Here is a 26619-nt window from a genome sequence, read left to right as displayed (position 1 = left end):
ATACGAGGCGTATGTCACCATCTCGAGGGCACAATATGAACAATAGGTTTGTGAACATGTGGATGATTTTATTGTTTTTTTTTTGGCTGCACTTCTGATCGTTTTCGAAATGACATAGCAAAAATTTTAGTTTTGTTTCGTGAGCATCTTAGTCGCCTTGGTGTTACTGTTGAAAGGTCGTTCGAAGGGCTCATTCGATTCTTCGATTGCAGGCTCGTTTTGTCTTATCAATGGTTATGACCCTCAGGGAAAAAAATCGCTTTTTGCCTTTCTATTCCAATCAATCTAAGCTGGTTGAGAGGTGTAAAGCGAGCATGTGTTTTAACAATAAGGTAAAGAGGTTATGTCAGCACTCCTTGAACAGTAATTTCCAGCAGCAGACTGGAACGGTAGCTTCCAGCAGCAGCCTAATGGAGGTTGATTAACCCATCTACGTCAGTTACTGAAAAAATAGCTAAGAAAAAATCGCGTCAAGGCTTGAGCACACTGACTCTCACAATTAAGTTGTATCTTATAAGAAATGTACAGATGTGATCCCATACGTTCATCGCTCTTCGCGATAACATAACGCTGTTTTTTTTTTTTCACTTCCTGCCAAGATAAAGAACCTGCGGTGTAAAACTAATCCATCAAAAACAGATAAATAGAGGACCTGTTCGATTTGCCGGTTCTACTGTGAACCAGTTCACGGCGGTTCACGAGAAATTCAGAAATTGTACAACTAAATTCCTGTGGTGCAGGCCCAGTAGACACTCGAAAGGAATGCCAAGGTACAAATACGGTATGGGCGTTATGTTATGTCAGACTAATGTGCACGGTGTGTGTAAGTTTGAGAGATCCTGAACTGCAGGTATGATCGGCTTCTTGGGCGCAGATAAACACCACACTTGCGTAGACACATCAGGCGTGTGTAAGCGGAGTTTGAAGAATGCTCGTGCCCGTGTCCTACGTCGTCTGCTGCGCCGCTGCTTCGCACCTGTACGCCTGCACCAAGTTGGCACCGACAGTGGAGTGGCTGCAGCAGAATCATGAACCAGCCCTGCACCTTTCCTGCACCTTTTGAAACGAACGTCCTGGTTCAGCGGGCGCCATTGCTGCACCGCTGAAACGAATGACAGGGTGCAGCAACTAGTGAACTGGTTCAGGTGGTGTAGGCGAATCGAACGTACCCAGAAGTATATGTTGCTGGGCTAGTCGGTCGTTCGGCTCCCCTTGTTTCCTTCCGTCTTCCCTTGTTTGCGCCGAAGCGATCATATTTATGGTCTACTCCCCAAACGTACGCTGAATGTGCTAAAAGAACAAAAGGTAAATTCGTGCCGTGCAAGACGTCTGTTGTTTACCGTATTTTCTCTTGCGGTAAATACTATATTCGGCAGTCCGGCAGATGTCTAAATGAAAGATTAAGAGAACATAGCAATAAAGTTAATAAGTTACCATCTGATGCCTTTCGCGCCCTTCATACTGATGCGTGTGGCTGCAGCCCTTACTTTTGATAGGAACGCCATCCTAGGACAACATAGGGGGGGGGGGGGGGGGGGGTATCGACTCGTTTAATCGTTGAGGCGGAAAAAATCCATGAGGTGGGCGGTTAATGCATAAACGAACTTTCGATAGCGACATCGTCAAAGAAGTTATAATTCTTGCGGACGCGGTGAATGTGCACCTAGCTGGAAATCTGAGGTAGTAATGTTCCTCGTAGTGTTTTTGTGCGCATGTGCTGTGCTTCAACACGTGATCAGTGTGTGCCATTGCGTAGGGGGGGAGGGTATATAGCTCGGCCTGTGATCGAAATAAACATTGTCGTTGCAAGCAGTGGTGCGTTTATGTCTCCCTTGTTCTTCTGTCCTTGTGCCTTTTAGCGCTACAGCTAGTCCTCTAAGTGGCATTGTACACCAGTTCCAGAGATAGTGCTCACTGCCAACGGAAGCGGTACGGTGCATCTAGGAGAATTATACACAGCTCCCTGGATAGTCTGTACCTTGGTGACTCGGGGAAACGAGCGGCATTGTGCACTAGTTGTGGAGATAGTGCTTATTACGGAAGGGCTGGTGCTTCAGATGTGAGAGACGTCCGTTTATCCTGCCAACAGAAAAGCGATCGCTCAGTCCCCGCACACGCCCCTGAGCTCCGGTGCCATCAGTTCTCCGAAAGATGCTGGCACACTCTTCATTGCTTCGTGCCATTTGTTGTTGTGCACTTTCTGGGGAAGGTAGAAGTTAATTAGACGTTGAAAGGTGCAAAATTTTTGCACGAGGCGATTCACAATTGAACCAGTGGCAAGATGGATGGAGCAGGCGCGCACCTGAGTAAATCGAGGGCTTTCCTCAATTTCCAGAGAAGTGCCTGTGCTGTGTTCTGGCTTAGACAATGCAGCTGCTTTTTTCTGATGTGAATGCGCCACATGACTCACCGAGGGAAAAACTGTGCAGTTCCACGCACTGTGGGAATCCATGTAAGTGAAGCTTTTGTGTTGTTTGCTTTGATTGAAGATAATTAGCGGTGATGGTGTTGGCGAATGTTTAATTTCTTCAACGTTTATTCCGACACGAGAGTGGTGAGTTGATGTTAAACGTTACCTCTTGTGCACCACTGCTGTTTGTCTGCATAGTAGACAAAACACACAGGGAGAGATGCTTGGTTGAGGCGTTGTTGTGCGCCATATTTCATAACCTCTGAGAGGTTTGAGCTTTGTCATTGGCTCACATGGCGCATTGCACCATGGCAGAAGTATTAAACTTCTATTGAATTATGGGACTGTACGTGCCAAACCACAATCGAATTATCAGGCACGCCTTAGGGCGAACTCCGGTATAATTTCGACGCCGTTATTTTTTAACGTGTCCTTAAATGTAAGTGCACGAACGCCTTTTATTATTTCGCCCTCGTCGAAGTGTGGTTGCCGTGGTTGGGACGGAATCCGCGACCTCGAGCTGCCATAACGGCAAAGCTACCGCGACGGGCACAAAAGTGTTGATTTGACGTGCGGCCGCTTCCGTAGACCCTGCGGTGCGTTTTGATTAATATGGCTCTGCTTCTGCACGCCCTGCGTAAGTTGTCCGCTTGACATATTTGCATGGTGTTTATTTTTCAAATATAGCAGAAATGTACCGTACCGTGCCTTGAACTTAAATTTATCCTGTTTCCCCGTATTCGCTGCCATGTCTACAGTAGCAGTGTTTCTTTGCCTTCTCACGTCACGTTTTCCTTATACCCCCTCCCCCCCTCCTCATGTATGTACCTTAGAGGTAAGTTCGAAAATACTGCACAGCTTTCAAGATAGCCAATGCTTATTTTTCTGTTGTAGAGTAGTTTATTTCAGCTGGCTTCAGTGTGACATGTTGACTACTCCCCTCGACACGATCGGTGGGGGGACACGAACTTTCTTTTAGGTTATGTGTTGGGCTGGGTGAAAGGCGGTGAACCTATCGTTTGTGTTCAGCTCACTTGAATTAAGAATATCTCTTGTTCTCCAGGCCTCTAGTTCTTGCGTCGATTTCGTTCTTGGTAACAAGGATTGTATGCACTGCAGAAGGTCTTCAAATGTCACTGGTGATTTTATCTGAACTTGGTTTCGTACATCTACAGGTAACCCTTGTGTAATTAAAGCTGTAACGACCGGCGATGTGAGCTTAGGTTCCGTTTAATGCAACAAACGGTGTTTTTCGAGGAAATACTGTAGTAAGGAACCACATTGGTATGTAAAGCGTAGAGCCGCATCCCAACTTTCAACAAAATCAGCTGTTGGAGATAATTTATCCATCTAGCGATGCGTCCTGTTGGTTGTGTCATGCCAAGAAGGTGAGTCAATGCCTGGTGATCCGTGAAAAGGCTGAATTTTGCGCCTTCTAGGTGAGTTCGAAAATACTGCACAGCTTTCAAGACGGCCAGTGCTTTTTTTTCTGTTGTGGAGTAGTTTATTTCAGCTGGCTCCGCCCTAGTATCTTCTTCTTCCTCCTCTTCTCCTACTTCGTCTTCTATGACTCTGCTGAAGCAGACCGCTTCAAACATCACTTACGAACGAAAACATTTAATTCGTTCCCTGCTTCACAGGTATAAAGGCTCAATGTAACGGATGGCCGTGAAACAAAGCTGGAACGAACTCGCCGCAGCCGAAATATTTTACCTGCTGTCTTTGTCCGGGCTCGGAGCGAGAAAGCGAGAAGAGGGTAAAAGCAAAAGAAACAATGACAAACACATAAGAAAAATAAAATAAAAGGACAACGTGCGCGTCGTCTGCTACCGGAAACGCGCGCCGCCGACGCCACCTGCAGCAAAACTCGCCACGCCGCCGCGCCTCGTCACAAACAAACAAATGGACGCAGCGGTGGCGGCGGCAAGAAGAAAAAACACACACACAGAAGAAAAGCCGTGTTGCGCGGGAAAGGAAAAAGAAAGAACCGAAGCGGACGAACCAGAAACAAGTGGCGCGGCAACGCTTCGATGTAAAATGGCGCCGCCTGCTTTCTAGAGGCGCACCGCGTCGCTCAACGGCTCCTCTGTCTGTCTGAAAAACATTTATTTACCCGCCGAGTTTTGCGAGATCGACTTGGCGTAGCGCTTTGCGTCGTCTGTGCCGTAGTGCGCTGTTGTCGTGGGTGAGGCGTCCGTGTTCGCGGCGCGGGTTACTCTTTTAAGGCAGTGCTCGCGAAGTGGTCATCTGTGCCGCTTCTGGCGTACCCCGCGAACGTCTGCTACACGTCGGCAATTGCGTGTGATTCTCCCGGCGGCTGCCCTGTGGAAGCGTTGGCCGGGCCCGAACACGTGGTGAGCAAAGGCTAGCCGATCCGTGGCAGCCGTTAAATTCGAGACTGCCAGCGAGCGCCGTCGTGTCGTTGAACAACCGTGTCTACTGGTCGCCTTGGCAAGCTCGTCGTGTTTCCACCATGGAGCTCTACGTGTTCTGCCTCGTGTGTCTTCTGTGAGTACGCGTCCTCGTGCATACTCATGCGCCCTGAGCATTGTAGCCATGTTCGCCGATAGGCATCTTTCTTCGACGCGGAGTCTACGTTGATTTTCCTCACGAAATGAGCAGTTGCAGCCAACGCCCCATTTTACGCACGATGTGATTGCAGGTTGAGTGCCACCTTAGGAATTTTAGTTTAATGCAGCGACGTTATACGCATAGCAACCCTTGGTGAGTTGAGACGGTTAGATGTCCGGTTGCTTGGCGAAGGTGCATTTTGATTTTTCAAGTCGTGCCATTTGCGGAGGAAAGAGGAATAAGCGGAAGCATTGCGGATGCAGTCATAGTGACAACTGATGTCAGGGCTACGAGCAGTGCTTTCAAAAGCTCCAAGCGCTACTACGACAGAATGTGTCATCGAAGAGCTTTGGCGGAATTATCCATAAAGTATTGATGTTTTCTTAAAGTTTACAATGTTCGGCTTGGTCCAAGATTTTACGAATATTGCGTGAAGTTTTATGAAAATTATATTCTGTTCGCGACAATGTTTGAAATGTGCTTAATGATACTGCGGTGCAATATTGCAATAACTGCGCGTAGAAGGAACAAATTGTGATAGGACCTGTTCTGACCTGCTTTGGCAGCGCAAGGCGCCATACACAAGAGTGACAATCGCTTCGGGAAACTTTATTCAGCAACAGCAGTGTCGCTGGAAAAACTACTGTGATCGAGAAACACTGTTGCTTTTCAAGTTTGCTGCTGCTTTGGCTGCTGCGTATCAAGGTGAATCGTAGACGCAGTGTGTTTGTATCTAAACAAGGAGCGTTTCCTTAGGCCACATTGTAATAACCCCATGTATGTACGATTTTTAATTTTACTGTTCCAATATATATATATATCACAGACAGGCACAAATAGTAAGATATGATATTGCACTTTATTGCACGATTAATATATTTGGAAGAAAAATTGGTCAGAACCATACAAAATGACGTAAATTATCGCAAATAAAAGACTAGGTAATCAGTTCAAATAAATTCAAATTCAACTCAAATCAGTTCAATTTCAAGTGCATCTCCCGGAAACACTAGTTCATTTAACCACCCCGCTCTTCCAAGAGCCATTCGCCTTTGGAACAATCTTCCTAACGCCACCGCTCATGAGAGTGACCAGGAAAATTTCCGGCATCTTCTAAGAACGCATTTTTCAAACTCAGCATAACCTAACACGTTATTTTTTCTTGCTTCCCGTTATTATTCTGCTGCTATCCCTTGAATGCTGTTTTTTTATAGCCAAATATCTCCCGCTGACTCTGTAATTCTATTGATTATATTTTACTTTGTGAAAGTTTCTGGTTCAGTGACCTCTCGCGTTCAAAAGCGTTCAGTTTGTCCATTGTACAATTTTAACACCACATTACTGTATCTTAGCGCATTTATTATACTGTATTTGTTGTATATGTATTCACATATGTAATTCTAATTATTGTATAATCTTTGAGTGTACTCTCCTCCCTTGCACAATGCCTCTAAGGGCGTGCAAGGTATCTTTAAATAAATAAATAAATAGAGGAAACGAAAGAATTCGCCAAGGGCGGTGCTGCAGTATCAACAACGACTTCTGAATGTAAGAAGCAGCACGCGGAGTGAAGAAGAAACCTTTTGAGGTATTTTCAATTTAATTCATGCGACCTGTGAACACCTGGTTTCAATATGAAATTGCGCGGAATGACGCAGCCGTCTTGAACCCAGTATTGCGAAGTGGCGGTGACAACGAATCCCTCTGAGACACGACACTCAACGAATGCTAACCCAAATTTCACCTGCGTCATATTATACCAACATGCTGTAAAAGGATAAAGTCAAATCGGGGCTTATTGCGAAGAGGGCGTCTCCTTGCAGTGACGTGTTCTGTAATTGCTGATGAATTGTCGAAAAAATGATGTGGCCGCTTGTCCCTTCAGGTTGGTTGGGATGATGTGCCGATGTGCTAGCTAGATCTCACTTTGTGATGTTTAAAGCTGTAGTTTAAACTGAAACCAGACTGGTACATGGCAGATTTCAGAATCCCGACGGCGTGAAGCGTGTTTGGGTTTCTTCGGAGGAGCCCATCGACCAGTAGTGACAAGTTAGCGAGCCGTAGCGCCTCCTCGCCTGCATGGCTGTCCGCGCCACGAGGACGAAGGCGTTGTACGATGGTTGTCAAGGGAATAATGGTGATATGTGCACAGAAATGTATGCGACAGATATCTGGATTCATTTAAGGTTTCTTTGGCCTTGTTGTCAAAGTGTCGCAAACCCAATTCGGCGCATTACCGTGCCCAATAATGGGTACATGCCGAGTGGCACATGCGCAATTGCCTAAATTCTTGCCTACTGGGCAAGACGAAATCGGGCGAGTCAAGGAAAGCTTTGATATACGAACTGAGCAAAGGAGAAATCGCGTTGCTTTTTTGTTATTTTTTCGCCGTTTGGGATTTGAGTTCACTGATCTTTCTTGCATGGAGCAGCTAGTGCTAGGCAGAGCTATTGCTCTCTAGTCGATGGACTTAAAATTTGTTAATCAGGCCTTAGCTTGAAAGGTTTAAGTTTCATTGCGTGATGGAACTTGATGAGTTCCATTGGATGACATAATTTCACATACGACTTCCATCGTACTCATTATATTCCAACGTATCTGCTTCTGCAATTGCCTCTAAAAACCTCTTTAGCATGACTCTTTTTCTCTGCCTGTAATTTTAATGCAACGCATTTTCATTCGAGTCAACCCCGTTTCTGTCGCGTGTCTGGTATTTGGCTTCTTTCGCGAAGGAACGAGTAAGTGGAGCAGCCAGCAAAGGAAAGAGTGGTATGGCTAGTAATGGTACGTCATTTGTGCCCGAATAAATGTAACTGATTTGTGTACCGAAAGAAAGTGCATACAAGTACAAAACCACGATGACGTGAATGCGTCTCTTGCGAAGCTACTTTGCACAGAAACTCTGGACAAACTTGCTTTGCATTTGAGGTCGCACGTGCAAGGCTCCGCTCGACTGCGAATCCGCTATGCTCGAGTTGCTCTCAGAACGCTCTATAGCAATTCTATTCGCCTTCTTGTATGTCTTCAAGGCAGTCCTCGACTTCCTGGGGGAGACTTTGCTGTCCAAGCAGACCCTAGGTCCTGCTGTTTAACGCCACATTCCCCATCGAATACTTCCTCAACCTTCTATCCTCCTTCTTTCCACTTCCCTCTCGCCACAGACACTGAGACGTGCACCTATTAGGGCTGGGGAAGTATGCCTCTTTTCTTCACCTCCACCCCCTTCTTAGTCGACGAACTCAAAGCTAACGATCTTGATGCCGGTTTAAGGCGTTGGCACACACGTTTTTTTTCGTAATGCGAGCGAGAAAAATTGAGGTTCCGGCAGTTCTGTACAGAAACAACACACACACACGCACGCGCGCACACACACACACACACACACACACACACACACACACACACACACACACACACACACACACACACACACACACACACACACACACACACACACACACACACACACACACACACACACACACACACACACACACACACACACACACACACACACACACACACACACACACACACACACACACACACACACACACACACACACACACACACACACACACACACACACACACACACACACACACACACACACACACACACACACACACACACACACACACACACACACACACACACACACACACACACACACACACACACACACACACACACACACACACACACACACACACACACACACACACACACACACACACACACACACACGCACGCACGCACGCACACACACGCACGCACGCACGCACGCACACACCAAAGCTCAATTGCCGTTAAAGCGTCGATAGCCTATTATAGCTGGCATTCAGGGACGGAATTCAGTAAAATTTGGATTTGGCACTGAATTATATGTCATGCAGTAATTGGCTCGAATGAGTTTTTTTTCGAACATTCAACCTGCTGCTAACTTAGCGGCTACATGGGCATTCCGATTTCCATCTCACCACTTTCTGTAGACACCCTGGAGCTGCCAGCTACTCGCAAACAACAAGCCCATCGGCCGCCTACAAAATCCGATCCCTCGTCCATCGAGTACTCTCCGGCGCCACATAGAAGAAGCAGACGCCGCACTCCCGACACTGGTGTGACATACCGATGCGAGCTGCACGGACGTGCAAGTGGTTACGTCCACCATGGCGCCTGGGAACCCAACCACAAGTGCCAATTATGTGTACCGTATGACAACTGTGGTCCCATCGCTTAATGCTGGACTTTGGTCGTACGAGACGCAACTAACTTGGCGACAGCTGCTTCCGCATCGCCTACATCGGTCACAACAATACGCACAGATTCAACCTCGGCCATAGAGGAGATTCGGAATGCCAGACGAAGTAACACCTCTTGCAACAGTAAGTGTTGGAAAGCACAGGCGCCTGGTCAGGTTCGGACACAGTGCATTCCATGGGACGCTACCACCTACTTTGAAATCACCTTTATTAAGTGACCGAGAAGGTCACTTAATATCCACATGACCGCCTGACTATGATTCTTGGCTCTATGGGACCAACCATGGAGCGCTACTGTTGTATATCGCTGAAATCATCATGCATCCCCGTAAAAATTATTTAATCGTGTATGCCGTTGGGCAAGCTTTCGAAAAAAAAGAAAAACTCCAACATTTCATTTCGGCTTGCCTCGACTACACAGAAAAAGCATAAATAGCAGCGCACGAACGATTTCGCAATACTGTGTGATGGTGTTAACACCATAAATGTTCCTTCTTTCCTCTGTTGCGTGATAAGAGTGTAGTAAAGATGACAACTCGATGTCTAGGGTGGGTGTTTCTTCCTGGCAGTAGGTGCACTGTTCTGGACAGTCGGCTGCGTTTTCTGGGCCTTGGGCTCTGCTGAAAGCGTTTCACGAGGTGTTCACAGAGCACACCCATTGGTTTAGTGGACCTGGCTCACTTTGATTCAAAGAGTTCCAGCGCTTGAATCATTGTTGAGATTCGAAACTGATATTTCTTTTTGTGAGTTGGCGTTCTGATCGTACATTGAGCTATTTTGAGTAGAAATGCTTCTAAAATGAAGGATGCCTTTTTACATTCCTGTCAAATTAGCCAATTTTCGGTTTCTGTATTTGGCTCTTTAGTAATTCGTTCATTCATTCATTTATACACCAAATGCCCCACTTAACGGGTATTACGTAAGTGGTGGGACTTTATGAAAGGAAACATATTTCAGTGCATTTCTTGAGGGCGCGGCTTGATAGTGCAACACAATGTCAGGAGGGAAGGCATTCCAAGTTTAAAGTTTGTATGGAGAAGGATTGGAGATGAGAGGAGGTGTGAGCGTGGCCAGGATAAACAGCTTAGCTGTGAGTTGCACAAGGTGATCGGTGGCTAGGGGTTATAACGCAATTATGGAGCTGTGAATCATACAATTTGTACAGAAGGAAAGGCGATATATTTTACGTCTGGATTCCAAGTTGGAAATGTTAATACGTGCTTTGAGTTGGGTGACGCCGGAATGATGATTCGCCTATGTGCCACATGCACTGCCGGCCTTCTTTGCTGTGGCACTCGCCTGCGAAGGTCGCCCATGAGAACGATGGCACGACGACGACTGCATGCGACGACGACGCTGTGACAAGGATAGAATGACAAAGAAGGAATGACGTCGGTGGAATGACAAAGGTGGCATAACGACATTGAGACGGCAATCCTGAAATAATGATGGTGGTATAATGACAACGTGAAAACTAGAGCACGAGGACAACGACATTGCGACGAGTGTATGACGATAACGATATCACTAAGCTGGAATGACAATGCGGGCATGGCCACGACGAGATGACGAGGATAGCATGACACCAAATGCATGTTAGCGATCGAAAGACGACGATGCAATGATGGCGACGGCATGACAACGGGGGTACAATTCCGGTTAAGTGACAACATGATTAGGAAAAAATTACAGAGAAGGAATGGCGTCGATAGAATGACGAAGGCACTATGACGACGGCGGCATGTGCACAATACGATAGAAAAGATGGCGCAAGCGCAACAGATGGCGCAGCAGGAAAGACTGACGAAAACGCGAGCGGGCAGGCTTATACTCAAAGCGATAGGGACAGACCCCAATATATCGATGAACCTGAAGGAATCTGAGGTATAATTGAGCGCGAACCTTAGAGACGCGATCAGAACCACCCCCCTCACGAGAAATATGCACCCGGAACACAATGTCAGCAGGAGAAAAGCGAGAGCGAAAGCTTCGTTGAAAGAAATTGAACAGCTAGGACAACAGGCGGCCCTTGTAGACGCTGCCTGGGTCAAAGGAAAAGAGGCCTACACCGCCGTGGTGGTCGACAGCCGGGGCGAGGTACGCGACGCCGTCACCATCTTCACTAAAGATTCCACGGTGGCGGAGCAAGCCGCGATTGCTCTAGCCATCAGGAACCGTAAATGGTCTTTCATTTATAGCGATTCCAAAGCAGCAATTAAGAGCTTTGATAAAGGCTATGTAGCTGGGACTGCGGCTAAAATTATCGACAAGGTCGAAGCTATCAAAACTTAAATCCGATGGTTTCCTGCACATATGGGACAAGTGGACGAGACTCGGCCCAACCTCAACGAGCTTACGAATGACCTGGCACGAGGACTTGCTTGCCGTACCGGTCAGAACCGAACCGACGCCCACTACCATTCCGGGGAGCATATAGATCACTTACTAACTTACAACATCGCTAAATATTACTACTTGGGGCGTAGGCAGTCACGCTACGTTTACTGCAAACCGGGACGTACCCCCCACTCCGTATTTCATAACTAAAATTCACCCCGAAAGAGAAATTAGGAAAGAATGTAACGTGTGTGATGGCATCATTGACATCAGACACATGCTGGCCGGCTGTCACGCCACTCTCGCCGACCGCGAAGAAAAATGGCTTTACTGGCACAAGATGATATCAAGCTCTTCTTATCAAGATCGACTACGGGCTGTCCAGAGGGTCCACGATGACGCCATAAGGCTCGGCCTGGCGGTGCCGACGTGGACGCGGCCCGCCTCGGTCTGAAAAGACCGGGCTTCAGGACACTAATAAAGTTTTGTGAATGAATGAATGAATCATGTAAGACAAATGCAATCGCATACCCCTACACTCTGGTTTTTGTGATCGGACCGCGAGTGGTTCGCCTAGGCATATGCAGCTTCACTGTAAAAAGAATGAACACCTTTCTGCTAGAGACCAAGGCGATCATGAGGCGTATTAATAAATTTACTCGGCATATTCCATATGCCGAGTAAATGCTGGCCGACCAGCAATAAATCGAATTTACACAAAAAGAGAAGCAAAATCTGATGTGTGTCCATACAGATGCCAACAGGAAACGCACCCATCTCTGAATGTGTAACAGAGGCCATGCTGACACAAGATTCTCCCAGTGTCTTTAGATCTACAGCTTCAATAATTTCTCTAGGCAGCCGATCTCCACAGAATACTAGCTTCCTCCTCAACAATGCACTCTCGACATCTGAGCGTGCATTGTACATAAAGAAGCTAGCATTCTGTGCAGATCGGCTGCCTAGAGAAATCACGAAAGCTGTAGATCTAAAAATGCTGGGAGAATCTTGTCAGCATGCCTCCGTTAGAAATGGGTGCATTTCCGGTCAGGAAACACACATTAATTTTGGCTTCTCCTTTTTGTGTATGTTCGGTTTATTGCTTGTCAGCCGGCATTTACTCTGTGTGTACATTAAACTTTTGGTTGTTAGATAATCTCGGTTTTCCTGTTCGTCCTATGTGTTCTCTAGCGCCGTTTGCACCCAGGCTATTCTTTATTTTTTAGACTGCAACAAGTCACTTTAATGGCCCTTATGAAGCTTCTGCGTACCTTATAAAATCTTTTATTTGGCCAATATAGCAAGAATGTGTAGTGTGAAGCAGTAAGAACAGGGTACGCTAACTTCTAATTAAAAGGGTTATTTTGAAAATGCAGTGATCTATAGATGTTACCAGAAAGTAGCACAGCAATAACACCTGATAAAGACTAGTGATTGATGAAAGCAAACATAAACCGGGAAAGGGAGAAAATACATATTGTTACGTCTAAGCGCGTCAAAGGGACGCGGGGATCAAGAAGAGAGGGGAAGAGGAGAACGAAGACTGTGCAGCGGCCATTCCTGTTGTTCGTAGCCTGCCGTTCCTGCTCTCACACGCCTGAATAAACCCCTTTTCCCCGTGCTTGTAACAAATTGGTGGAGGTGCGGCATCTGCCGGTGTGTTTCCAATGCGGTGTCGCGGGCCACATAGCGAGATTTTGCAATCGTCGCCCAACAACGTGGAATCGTCGATCGGGGTATTCAACAAGGACCACACCTCCTACGAGGACAACTCAACAGCCATGCGCCACCTCTTGGTCAGCTGGCGTCCCTCCTGGCAACGATTACTGGCAGAGAAGCTTCCGGAGCCGCTCACCGGCATCTGACAGGAGTTTGACGCCACCGCCAACTTCTCGTGCACCGCGTTTACGTCAATCTCCATCGCCAGTGCGCCGCTCAGCCTCGCCTTCACAACCGGAAAACTAGCTAGCGCGGCCGATGGGGGTGAGGTCGCTCGACACGTGCTATCGACAGAAATGCCCCCTGCAGTTGCTATGATTAAGAACAAAGTGCATGTACTTGTGGATGGTGTTCCTACAATGGCTTTAGTGGATACCGGGGCAACTGTATCCGTAATGAGTCTCGGTTTTAAAGGTCGGTTGGGGCGCAAAGTTGTATTTCCGTGGGACCAGGCTGCAACGTTTTGTGGAGTGAGCGGCGAGTCGTTGCGCCCTGTTTGTGTGTGCACTGCTGAAGTGTCCTTGGCTGGTGGAGTTTTCGCGACGGAGTTTGTAGTTATTCCCCGATCGACGCACGAAGTGATTTTGGGCATCGACTTTTTGCGGCAGTGTGGTGCGACTGTTGATTGTCGCACGGGGGAAGTTTGCGTCGATGGCCATGTTTCGTCCGGGCTCTTAGAGGAGACTTGCAGTCAAGGTGAACTTTGTGTGTCTGCAGATACTGTTGTGCCTGCGTCCACCTCGGTGTGCGTGCCGGTTGTGTGTCGCGGTGCAGTTCCAGACAGTTTCGATGCCTCCGTAGAGCCAATGCATCTAAATTGTGTGAAGAAGAACGTTTTTGTCCCTCATTGTGTGGTATCCATCGGCAACGGGCGTGCTGGCTTGTGGACGGCCAACTGCTCGGCAGAACCCGTCCTGCTTCCAGACGGCTTGAAACTCGCCTACTTTACAGAATACACGTCTTCGTCCGTAGCCGTACTAACAGACTCGCCGTGTGAACCTGCTGACCTTCACCAAGTCTCAGACAAAAAGCTTCTGTCTATGATAAACAAGTCGCTCAGCACAAGGGAGCGCCATACCGTGGTGGATACGCTTTCTAAGCATCTGTCAGTGTTTGACTTTGCGCAGCCGGACAAAGCGTTCTCGATTCCCGAGTCACGAACGCGCCATACTATCGATACGGGATCTGCGCGCCCGATCAGGCAAAAGCCTTATCGCGTGTCGCCTAACGAGCGCAAGATAATCGGGGAACAAGTGAGTGACATGATGAAAAATGGGATAATACAAGAGTCCTCGAGTCCTTGGGCAGCTCCGGTCATACTCGTCAGAAAAAAAGACGGTAACTGGAGATTTTGCGTCGATTATCGAAGATTAAACGCCGTGACTAAGAAGGATGTCTACCCGCTGCCCCGGATTGATGATGCAATCGATTGCCTTCATTCGGCCTCTTATTTTTCTTCAGTGGACCTGCGCTCAGGATATTGGCAAATCCCGATACACCCGACAGACAGAGAGAAAACAGCCTTCATAACCCCGGATGGATTATTCGAATTCAATGTGATGCCATTTGGGTTGTGCAACGCTCCAGCAACCTTTGAAAGGTTCATGGACACCATTCTGCGTGGGTTAAAATGGAACATCTGTATGTGCTATCTTGACGACGTTGTTATATTCGGGCGCACATTCAATGAGCACAATACGCGCCTGGATACTGTCCTCGACTGCATCAAAAACGCCGGCCTGGTTCTGAACTCCAAGAAATGTAAATTTGGTGACCGTCAAACCCTTGTGCTGGGTCATCTTGTTGACAAAGACGGTATCCGACCTGATCCCCTCAAGACGGCAGCTGTCGAGGCATTCAGTGCACCGCAGTCCGTGAAGCAACTTCGTAGTTTTCTGGGTCTTTGCTCTTACTTTCGCCGATTTATTCCTGGTTTTGCTGACGTCGCTTATCCTCTGACAAATCTGCTACATAAAGACGCACGGTTTGAGTGGACACCCGAGTGCGATTCTGCATTTCGTCAGCTGAAGTTCCTGTTAACCTCTCGACCTATCCTTCGCCACTTCAATCCTACTGCGCCGACAGAAATCCACACAGATGCTAGTGGCGTTGGTCTGGGTGCCGTATTGGTCCAACGCTATGACGACCGTCAGCACGTGATTGCTTATGCAAGCCGCTCATTAAGCAAACCTGAACGGAATTACACGGTGACAGAGCAAGAATGCCTCGCTGTAATCTTTGCGGTTCAGCGATTTCGCTCGTACTTGTACGGACGCCCATTCCAAGTCGTCACAGACCACCATTCCCTGTGCTGGCTCGTGAACCTTCGCGACCCTTGTGGTCGCCTTGCGCGCTGGGCTTTGAGGTTGCAGGAATATAACTTCACTGTTTCCTACAAGAGTGGCCGAAAACACGCGGACGCAGACTGCCTTTCCCGTATGCCGCTTGCCACGACGGACTGCGACGCAGACGATTTTGATCATCTCGTCGCTTCTGTGACACCCGCTTTTCCAGATATCGATGCGTTCAAAACAGAACAACGGACAGACACTAAATTGGAGCCACTCTTTACTTCTGCCCATTCAAGTGCAACAAGCAGCTACTGTGTACGTGACGGGCTCCTGTACAAAAGGAACTACTCAAGCACGGGTGCACGTTTCCTTCTAGTGGTGCCGGAGCGTCTCCGGCCAGCAATTCTTCAGGCTATGCACGATGACCCTACCTCCGGGCACTTAGGCACTGTGCGCACACTTTATCGCATTCAAGAACGCTTTTACTGGCCCCGGATGCGACATTCGGTTGAGTTTTATATCGCCAGCTGCATACAGTGCCAACGTCGGAAACGCCCAACCACTGCCCCATCTGGTCTCCTTCAACCTGTGCCGCCTTCCAGCTCACCCTTTCGGCAAGTTGGAATTGATCTGTTAGGCCCTTTTCCAAAGTCATCTAAGGGGAACCGCTGGATAATTGTCTGCGCCGACTATTTCACACGCTATTGCGAGACGGCGGCTATACCATCAGCAACTGCCACCGAAGTGTCGCTTTTCTTACTTCACGCTATTGTTCTACGACATGGACCACCTGGTGTTATCATAAGCGACCGGGGACGTCAATTCACGGCGGATATAGTGGAAGAGCTTGCGCGTTTGTGTCACTCGCACCTCAGGCACTCGACGCCATATCATCCGCAAACGAACGGCCTCACTGAGCGCACTAATCGAACGATCACAAATATGCTTTCCATGTATGTTGCGTCCGATCACAAGAATTGGGATGAAGTTCTACCGTTTATTACTTACGCATATAACACCGCCAAGCACGAGACAACCGGCTACAGCCCCTTCTTCCTTCTATATGCTCGGCCGCCCCGGTATACGCTCGACACTGTCCTCCCTTTTTACCACCACGACAATCCTACGGTCGCCGATACGCTGTGTCTCGCTGAAGAGGCTCGGAGACTTGCGCGTCTTCGGACTTTGGCATCACAAGAAAACTCCAAAGCCCGCTACGACGCACGACATCGGCCAGTTACATATAACCCTGGTGATCTCGTTTGGCTTTGGACTCCCACAAGGAAGCGCGGTTTGTGTCAAAAGCTGCTGGCAAACTACGATGGACCGTATGTTGTCATCGACAAAGTCAGCGAAGTGAACTATACTCTCGCGCGCCTCACGAACACTGGTAGACGTTCTGCTAGGACACACGTCGCGCATGTCGCACGGTTGAAATCATGCACGCCACGACAAGCTAGTTGACTCGCCCAGGGGGCTTTGTCTGCGAGGGGAGGTATGTTACGTCTAAGCGCGTCAAAGGGACGCGGGGATCAAGAAGAGAGGGGAAGAGGAGAACGAAGACTGTGCAGCGGCCATTCCTGTTGTTCGTAGCCTGCCGTTCCTGCTCTCACACGCCTGAATAAACCCCTTTTCCCCGTGCTTGTAACAATATAGATATACAAGTTCAGGGAAAAAAACATTGTGATCACCAAGTGTGCATGTGGCTATTTTTTCCCAGTTTCATGGAACTGGAAGAATGTGCTTGCATAAGCAAGCTGTCACTCTGTCTATTGGAATAACAACAGTGCTTCTTGAAAGGGGCTGGCATGCAGGATTGGCAATTGTGATGATTTTTTTTCTTGCACTTGGAATTTTTCTGTATTTTCTTTCTGTAGCATTTTTATTTATGTTTGGCTGCATCAAGCGCCAATTTTTATCCAGCCTTCAAAGATGTCTTTCTTTTTCTGGGGAAAACACGAGGAAGGCGGGAGATGGAAATTCAAGACGATGAGCAAAACGAGAACAAGATGAAAGCAGGAGCCAACGTTTCGACAAGTGGACCTTGAAGAAGACAAGTCCACTTGTCGAAACGCTGGCTCCTGCTTTCACCTTGTTCCCGTTTTGCTCATCGTCTCTTTTTTTCTGATAATTTGTATAACTCGCCACATTTTTGCAATGAACCTCAGTTGAAAGTTAGTCCTCATCCATCTCTAGTGTCATCCTGTTGATACTGCTTCATGCTATGCACCCTTGCAACATTTTGTGTGTGTGCGTGTGTGTGTGCGTGTGTGTGTGTGTGTGTGTGTGTGTGTGTGTGTGTGTGTGTGTGTGTGTGCGTGCGTGCGCATGTGTGAAATTGGATGTGAAATCAGGCCCTTGGGCAGATGTATCATTCTTCTCCTGTGCAGCCTCATCAATTCATTAACTATAGCGCAACAGAAGTACGATGGACAAGAATGGAGTGAACCCACAGAGCGCTTCGTTCTTGTCTGTTGTCTATCTGTTGCGCTTTAGTTAATAATGAATACACACCAGCTCGTCCAGTTGTCATTTATTATGTCGGGCTTATAAGCCCGCTTGTGTCCTGGAATATTTGCATGGCTATGTATCCTGTAATTTAATTTCTGGCCATGTGCTTGCAAGTCGCATGTCAATCTCCTGATTTTCCTGAAAATCTCGTGTGATGTGCAGGCCAAGACAGTTTCAGGTGAATCATGCAGGTGCGCAAGGTGTTGTGCAGGGTGTAATCTGCTCTACAAGTGCTGCTTTGATTGCTTTCAGTTCAGGTTTTCTAGGTGTATGATGACCTGGAATGGTACTCACTTATATGTGATTTAGTTTTATGTAGTGTCATACGACTGTCACACTGCTATTGCCACATCAGTGTCCTACGTGTGCCTGATGTTTGCTTGCATCTTCATGATTAGCAACCTCTTCTGTGTTTTTTGCAGTTGCATATAGTCTCCTGGCCTAATTGTTTGCTCCCATATTGCACGGTATGGGCCTGTTGTGGTTCAAGTTCAGGTGCTCCCAAGGTTGTTTCTGAAGGGAGGGGTAGTCGTCTTTGCATCTCATATGCTAGCTGGCATAGTATTTGGGACCAGGTTCTGAGCTCTTGAGGCAAAGAATTTGTGCTGTAGGCTGCAACTCTACTCTGTGTAGGTGCTTGTTTGTTTGCTCTTTCTCATAGAGGTCTTCAAGCATGGTAAAGCCGGAAAGACCCGATGTTATTACCCGATGCCTGTATTCGATTAGTTGTCTTTTTTGTGTACTTCTGGTAATTCATAGCGTACAATACCTTGGACACAAACACAGCATCTGCGATTTTCCATAGTATTCACTCGTCCACCCCCCATGATTTCAAGATTATTCTTTTCAAAATGTAATGCAAAAGGATAGACAGTTGGGCGAGTTGGTCCTGTCTGCTCCTTTCTGTGTCCGTGTTTCACTTTGCGCTAGAAGCCAAAATCATATTATTCTTTTCACCAGGTGTAGATTTTGCGTCCAGGCATGGCATAATTGTTTCACCTACATGCTGGCTCTGCAGTCATGGCCTTACAGAAGTTGAGGACTTGTGAATGTTGACTTGTGGGTATGTTTCTGCAGCCATTGGGAGCACAATGTGCAATCTGGAGTAGTTCTTGATACTAGTCGTTTTTTGACGTCGATGTAAGCCGATTTACAAGAAAGCGAGAAACCAGAGTGTCCAAGAAAGTCTGCAGTGTTTTAGAGGGCTTGTTGCATCATTCTTGATTTCTGTATAAGATAGCTTTCCCATAGACTGTAATACACCATAGGCTGTAGCACTTCTTGTAGTGTGCCATGTGTTGTTGGTGTGGGTGGGCCAAATGTACCTCCAACTCTCCTCTGGAATTTTCTGTCTTTCAAAAAGTTACTGTTTAACTTAAGTGCTCTACCAGAAATTTTTTGCTCATCGTTCCTCTTATTAGAGTAGCATGAGGTACTGCTGTTAAAAGCCTCTTCATTCTCTTCATTCTTTCACACAATGTCCTGCAATAAAGTTTCCGCTGCTTATCGCCCACTATACCTGCCAGAAGGGACAACTCTTAAGAAAGGTATTCTTTGTGCTATGTGTGCGACGTAGTATGAGCATTCATGTCTTGACATTTGTACATCTGTAGAACCAGCTTCCTGACGGAGTACTTGCTATACCTGATTATGCTTATTTGTGAAGTGCTGTTGAACAATACATATTGATGCAATGAATGTTTACACGCTAGAATTATCACAAAAGATGGTTGTTTTACAATTGTGCCCTTTGCTTTCGATTGGTGTTAGATTTTGCATAAGCATGCCCCTTATGCAATAGTATTTGGAAGTTTAAGGGTTCAATAAAAGGTGATGAAGTAAATCTAAGTGTAAGAGCTTTGTTTTACCTATGACTCCCATCGAAATGCGACTTCCATGGCTGGCAAATCAATTCCTCGCCTTGTGTTAGTTGTAGAATGCTATGACCACAGTGGCAGGTGAATAAATTGAAGAACAATATTTTTGTATATAGATTTTTTTTCTTCTGTATGTAAGTAAAATTTGGAATAAGTTTGTCATTGCAAAAAAGCAGTTTGTGACCCTTCATTTAATCAACCACATAGTGCGTATAGTTGAAATGCAGACATTTGTTCTAAAATCCTCGGGTGATATTTTCTTGCAAGTAGCATGGTATTTCATTACTTATAAAGATAGTAATCACAGCGGATATCGTTATGTGTGTTTACACACTAATATATGTGATCACAAACTTATTAGAAACACGTAAGGCATGACTGTGAACGTGCAAGAACTTCTTGTACTTAAAAGATACAAAGTTTCACAGGAAGGGATGCAACTGGCTGACTTCACTGCGCAGTTTTGATTTACTTTTCTTTAACGTGTCGTTTTCTACTATTATATCCCCGCAAGAACAGGCTGTCTGTCTGCTTTTGGATTTGTTGCACGAGTTTTACATGACGGTGCTGTAGAGTACGTTGTCACTGTGCCACTATAGCAAGCGAATAATTTACTTAATTTACTAGCTGTAGAGTTGCTTACCTTTCAAAGCAAATGTTAATACAGGTGCAGTAAGGATACAAAGTCCGCAACACAGTCAATGTTTATTGGTTTCTGTGCAAGAAAGAAAATTCTCGAGAGAACAGGTGCAACTTAACGTGCATATAACATTCGAAAACAAATTAACGACGCTGTTTATTCAAGCCACAGATTTAATGCTATCGTAGAAGATTCATTACGATAGCCTAAACTTTCGCTCCGTTAAATTTAATAAGTAAGGTAAAATAACTTTTCAAGATGCATCGGGAAATTCACGCTTGAAAACCGACAAGAAAATGCAACTGAACGGTACCGCGTTCAGCACAACGTTGGAACTTCGGGTACTTTGCTGTCTTGTCATTTGCCCTTGCCGACAGTGACAGTGACAAGAACTTTATTAGAATGTCCTGAGGAACTCAATTGGGAGGAACCGAAGGCTCCCCGATCAAGTTGGTGGCTCCGCCCACGACGGGACAGGGAGGTGGTGACTCCGCGGTGTCGCGGGCCCTCTGGACGGCCTGTAGTTGGCTTGTGAAATCCGAGCTCTTCAGCAAGGCGTCCCACTTGGACTTGTTGTGAAAGTCGGAGCCCGCGTTGTACGAGCACAGCCAGAGTATGTGGTCGAAGGAGCAGCACGCATGACCGCATTTGGAGCACGATTGTGGGAAGTCCGGGTCTATCCAACTAAGCGCTCTCGGGGTGAGGTAGGATCTCGTCTGTAAAAGCCTGAAAGTAAGAGCCTGAGCCCTGTTCAGTTTCGTGCTGGGGGGAGGGAATTTCCTCCTGCTGTGTCTGTAATGTAACGTAATTTCGTGAAAGGTCGTAAGATTATCTTTGAAGGGGCAATCCTGCGGGAGAGCCGGACCGTTAGCTCGGGCGCGGTTCGTGAATTCACGCGCCAGGCAGTTGGCCCGCTCGTTAGGGTTGCAACCCCCTTGGTTAGTTACATAGTTCACGTGGGCCGGGGACCACGCTATGGTATGACCCCCAGTGTCTTCTCGCGTAGTAATATGAAAGGATCTGTTGACGATGTCGGCTGCGTGTTTACAAACTAGAGCGGACGAGAAAGCCCTGACCGCCGTGCGCGAGTCGGAGAAAATGGTCGCCGGGCCTTTTACGGCTTCGAAAGCCAAGGCTATCGCGGTTTCCTCCGCCTCGTTCGCGTGTTTAGCGTAGATTGATGCGGCGCTGATAAATGTTCCGCGCGCGTCAACGACCGTGATTGCAAATCTGTCTTCGCTACCATATTTGGCGGCGTCGACAAAGAATGCATCTGCCCCGTAAGGATCGATTCGTCGAAGGATGGTTTTAGCCCGCGCTCTTCTGCGACCTTCATTATATATTTGGTGGATGTTCCTCGGTACGGGCTCAACCTTTATACCTTCACGGGCTAACTTAAACAGGGGGTGCCTGTCGAGCGGTGCCTGTATAGGGAGTTGACCAGCTTCATCAAGAATTTTGATTCCCGGCTTAGTTGACGAACACAGTGAGATCTTTGCAATAAACTGCGCTTCAATTAATTCGTCTGTGGTATTGTGAATTCCGAGTTCAATTAGTTTTACTCTGCTAGCGGATTGTGGAATACCGAGTATTCTTTTGACGCCGGACCTGATGAGCGTATCGACTTTGTTCTTTTCAAGTTTGCTCCATTTGAGGTACGGTGCCGTGTAAGTAATGTGACTGATGAAGAAAGCTTGGAAGACCCTGAGTAGGTTGTCCTCCTTGAGTCCCCCCCCCCCCCCCCCCCCCCCTGTTGCCTGCGATTCTAGTTATGAGCCGTAGTATATTTTTCGCCGGCGCGCCCAGCTTTGTTTAGAGCTTCTGCATTACAGCCTTTGGCGTTGATTAAAAGTACTAAAATTTTGATGGAGTTCACCCTCGGAATGGGGTGCCCTTCTCTTGTAATTTCGACTGGCAGCGTTTCCAGAGGCTCGAGGTTCCTAACGCTCTGCCTCGACTGTCTGTAGAGGAGGAGTTCGGATTTAGTATGTGATAGCTTGAGACCCGTGCATGTAAGAAATTCTTCCGTTACATCTATGGCCGCCTGGAGAGATTGCTCTAGATCGGTCAGAGATCCCCCCGGGGACCAGATTGTGATATCGTCTGCATAGCTTGCGTGGCCTATTTTTGGGAGTGCGGCCAGCTTTCGGAGAGTTTATGCATGGCGATATTAAATAGTAGCGGGGATAGGACCGAGCCTTGAGGGGTTCCGCAGTTGCCCAGTTCGAAAGGACGGCCCGAGATCGTGCCCAGTCGAAGGAACGCTTTCATTTCTGATAGGAACGAGAGAGTGAAATTAAACAATTTCCGCCCTAGGTTGAGATATGAAATTTCGTTCAAGATGTGTTCGTGAGCCACCTTATCAAAGGCCTTAGCGAGGTCGAGTGCAATGATACCTCGTACGTCCCGCGTATCGTTATCGAATATAGATCTTTTCAGGAGGAGCGTTGCGTCCTGTGTGGAGAGTCCCTTTCTAAAACGTATTAGATTATGCCTAAATAGTTCGTGGTTTTCGACGTGTCTGACGATTCCATTGTGTAGTGCATGTTCTGCCACTTTGCAAATGCACGATGTTAGAGAGATGGGACGCAGGTTATTTATGTGCGGAGGTTTCCCCGGTTTGGGGATGAGCACCACCTTGGCGGTGCGCCATTCCGACGGGACCTGCCCCGAGCTCCACACCTCGTTTATCTCTTCCGTTAGGATTTCGATGGCCTTGCCGTCCAGGTTCCGGAGGAGCTTGTTGGTGACCGCGTCTGGCCCCGGGGCCGATCATCCATTTAGGTTGAAGAGTACGGCTCTGATTTCTGAAATCGTAAAACCGCTCTCGCGCTTATGCCTTGCGAATCTCCTTCCTTGACGGGTAGGTAAGTTCGCGCCAGATCGTTGACAATTACATCGTTTGTGAGGTCCGGTCCGAGGTGACCTGCTTATGTATGAGCCTATCGACGGCGAGATTTAGCGCATTCCGGGACTGTTTGTCGTTTAGGAGGCTTTTAAGCAGATTCCACTTACTACCTCTTCTCATGCGACCATCCGTTTCGTTGCACGTTTCGTCTCACTGTTGCAGGGCCATTTGCTTGGAAGAGCACTCTATTTCCTTCTTTAGTGACGTTACTTTTGCTCGTAGTCAGCGATCTAATTTCTGCATTTTCCACGTCTCTCCAAGAGCGTGTTTAACCTCCAGGAGATGCGCTAACCGCGAGTCCATTTTTGGGACTTCAAGTTCTGTGCTGATTTCTTTCGTCGCGTTTTTGACGGCCTGTTTAAGATTAGTAATTAGTTCTTTGAAGGATTCGCTTGAAGGGGCCGTTTCGGCAAGAATCTTCCGTCACAATTTTCTTTTGTTGAGTAGCATGCAAAATTCGCGCTTACGGAGCAGCTTGAATTATTGCCCTTGCCGATGTTGAAATACTTCAAGCTGCTCCGTAAGCGCGATTTTTGCATGCTACTCAACAAAAGAAAATTGTGACGACCTCGTCGTCAGGTGGGGATCGAACACCTCCTAGTACTGACAACTCGCAAATGCGTACGAAGCAAACGTGAAAATGGATTTCATTTGTTGTGTAGCGTCTCAACAAATGGATAGAAGTCGGCGAATGCAATCTGCGGTACAAGTTTTTTATTCTCCCTTCGCGTACGTACCGAATTCTGCAATCCACGTCTCCGCGCATTGCACTTTTTGTGCGAGACGCCATTTTCCTCCATGATAGCTCCATGACAGCTCTCCGCGCAATTTCGACGGAAACTCGCAGCAATCGCTGCGACAGTGCGACTGTGTGACCAACTGGTTGGTCGCAGCCGGAAATCGGGGGGTTGGCGCTACGACTGCGATTTTTGTTGCAAACGACGGAAATCGCACTTCCGGTGCGACGAAAATCGCATCATGTGAAACAGGCTTAAGACAAAAGTCGCTGCAGGATAACAAGTTCACTTTGTCTAAGGCGGAATAAATCTGGGAGACTGCGGAAACGACTGCTGCGCAAAGCGAAATCTGGTCTCTAGAAGAAAGACAGATAGACGCTGTCAAAAGATAGCAGCAGCAGCAGCAGCGCCACGAACAGCCGGCAGCGTTCAAGTGCCGTAGGTATGAACGAAGGCACGGTCCGCGAAACTGTGCTGCATTTTGAAAAAAATTGCAGGAAATTCCAAGGGCAGAATCATGTTGCTGCACATTGCAACGTGAATAAACAAGTTCGGGAAGTAAGAAGCAGCGAAGACAGCGAAGCAGAAATGGACATCCTTGACGCATCTGTCAACAGCGCGTGACCGCGACTGGGTGGTCCGAGCGAAAGTTGCAGACACGACGTTAGCCTTCAAGTTGACACAGGATCGCAAGCCAACCTGCTGCCATTTTACGTCTACAAGAAGCTGCAACCATGGATATATAGCAGTAGGAAAAGTTGCAGTGGCACCACCTGGTGTGGCATCCATGCAAAAGCGGGCCGCCTGCGCGGAGCTGTTCGTGCCCACTACATTATCTTGTAGTTCACCATACCTTAAGCAGAAAGCGGTACCGCTTATATGGTTACCGACACCAGCAAGGTCGGTTGTGGGAGCAGCGATTGACGCCCGACTAGGTGAGGAGGCAACAAACATTGTTAAAGAAAGATGGTTTTTTTAATGAAAGGCAAGGTACAACTTGAATATATTGAAGAGGAATGAAATTTCTAATCAGTTTTTATATATTTGACCAGGAAAGAATATAATTATTTCACTCTATAATTAGAAATTTTTCGCGCTACAAGATGGGGGTTCACGCGCCGCTATGAGTTGCATTGAAGTGCAGCTGCTGCAGTTTGCAGAAAGGTGCGCTAGTAAAACTCACCTGCTGCTATACGTTGTTTTGCTCGTAGACGTTTGTCTGAGTTCTGGTGGAGTTGTGCTTGCGAGGTGTGTTTGATCATGGTTAATGCGTTCAGTCAGAGGTTCTGAGTTAGTACGGTCAAATAATTTTTCATTTAGCTGCCTTCAGTGGCTGACTGGCTTGGCGACAACTATTCAACGCCGAAAGCTTTCTTCGGCCCGCAAAGAAACAATGCTCCATGCATGGCTGCAATTGCGACACCCGCACGACTGTCGTTTCCCCGCGTCACTTTGTGCGCAAAAGTACAAACCCCATTCAAAAGATCTTGCGCGCGACACGATGGAGGTGGCAGTCGCGTTCGCTCGTCGCCTACAAGTCGTACCCAATGCGAGCGGTGACTTCGTGCGACGTCTTCCCGGCGTTGCCTGCATGAAGGCATCAAATACGTCTAGTAACTGGCGTGACGCGTGATTTATTGGTTAAGTTGATGTGTCTTACTGTAAACAGCAGCATAAAATATTTCTGAAGGTCTTGCAGTAGGTTATTATCCTTGCACGTATAAAAATACAATCGTTTACTCGTTCGGTGCAACAATCGGTACTACTTGAGTACCGATTTCTTTCGGCTTCGTGCTACTGGCTAGTTGCTCATAGGACTTCCGGGCGACGAGCGACGAATTCTAGATTTCCAGAACCGAGCGACCGAGCGACAAGACCGAGTGATCTGTTCATGCGACGGCCCGTTTCGTCGCTCGGAGCCGTCGCTTGTAGCAGTCTTGCACAAAATCGCTCTCCTGGGGCCTTAAAACTTCGAAACAGCCATCGCGTCGAAACTAAGATGACGTCACTTCTCTTTTTAGCGGATATCGCCTCGTTTAATTTTTTTTTATTCCGCTGGAAGTATTCTCTCGTCGCACAGCTGCAGCTATGCCCCATGAAACGCCATGTTTAGAACGTACACTCTTAGGCAAAGTTACACCCTTTGGGGTGTATCTCTGCCACACAACAATAATCGTCATCTGCCTTCCTTGCGTTTCCTTTCTTGAAAACGCCGCGCCCTCTACTTTCCTGTCAGGAATGCTATGTCATGCTGATAACGCGCATGCCGTTTGTTGCTGGGAAGTACCGGGCTCGCCGCGTTAGAGAAAGGAAATGCGGACAAGATAAATGACGATTATTGTGTGGCAAAAGGGTG

The 26619-nt window shown here is 47.4% G+C and overlaps 1 protein-coding gene across 1 annotated transcript in view; it reads left to right on the top strand.

Annotated features, from left to right (window-relative positions):
• Positions 1–4529: 4529 nt before the first annotated feature.
• LOC126518026 (uncharacterized) overlaps positions 4530–26619 on the top strand; it is a 39384-nt gene continuing 17294 nt past the window's right edge. The window contains exon 1 of the mRNA XM_050167868.3: positions 4530–4918. Within this exon, the coding sequence (XP_050023825.1) occupies positions 4884–4918 (35 nt within the window). The 5' untranslated portion in view covers positions 4530–4883. The remainder of the gene's footprint in view (positions 4919–26619) is intronic.

The sequence above is a fragment of the Dermacentor andersoni genome, chromosome 11, assembly GCF_023375885.2.
Source record: "Dermacentor andersoni chromosome 11, qqDerAnde1_hic_scaffold, whole genome shotgun sequence".
Lineage (NCBI taxonomy): Eukaryota > Metazoa > Arthropoda > Arachnida > Ixodida > Ixodidae > Dermacentor > Dermacentor andersoni.
Note: the sequence above shows the minus strand (reverse complement) of the source record. Positions and strands in the feature narration are given on the sequence as shown.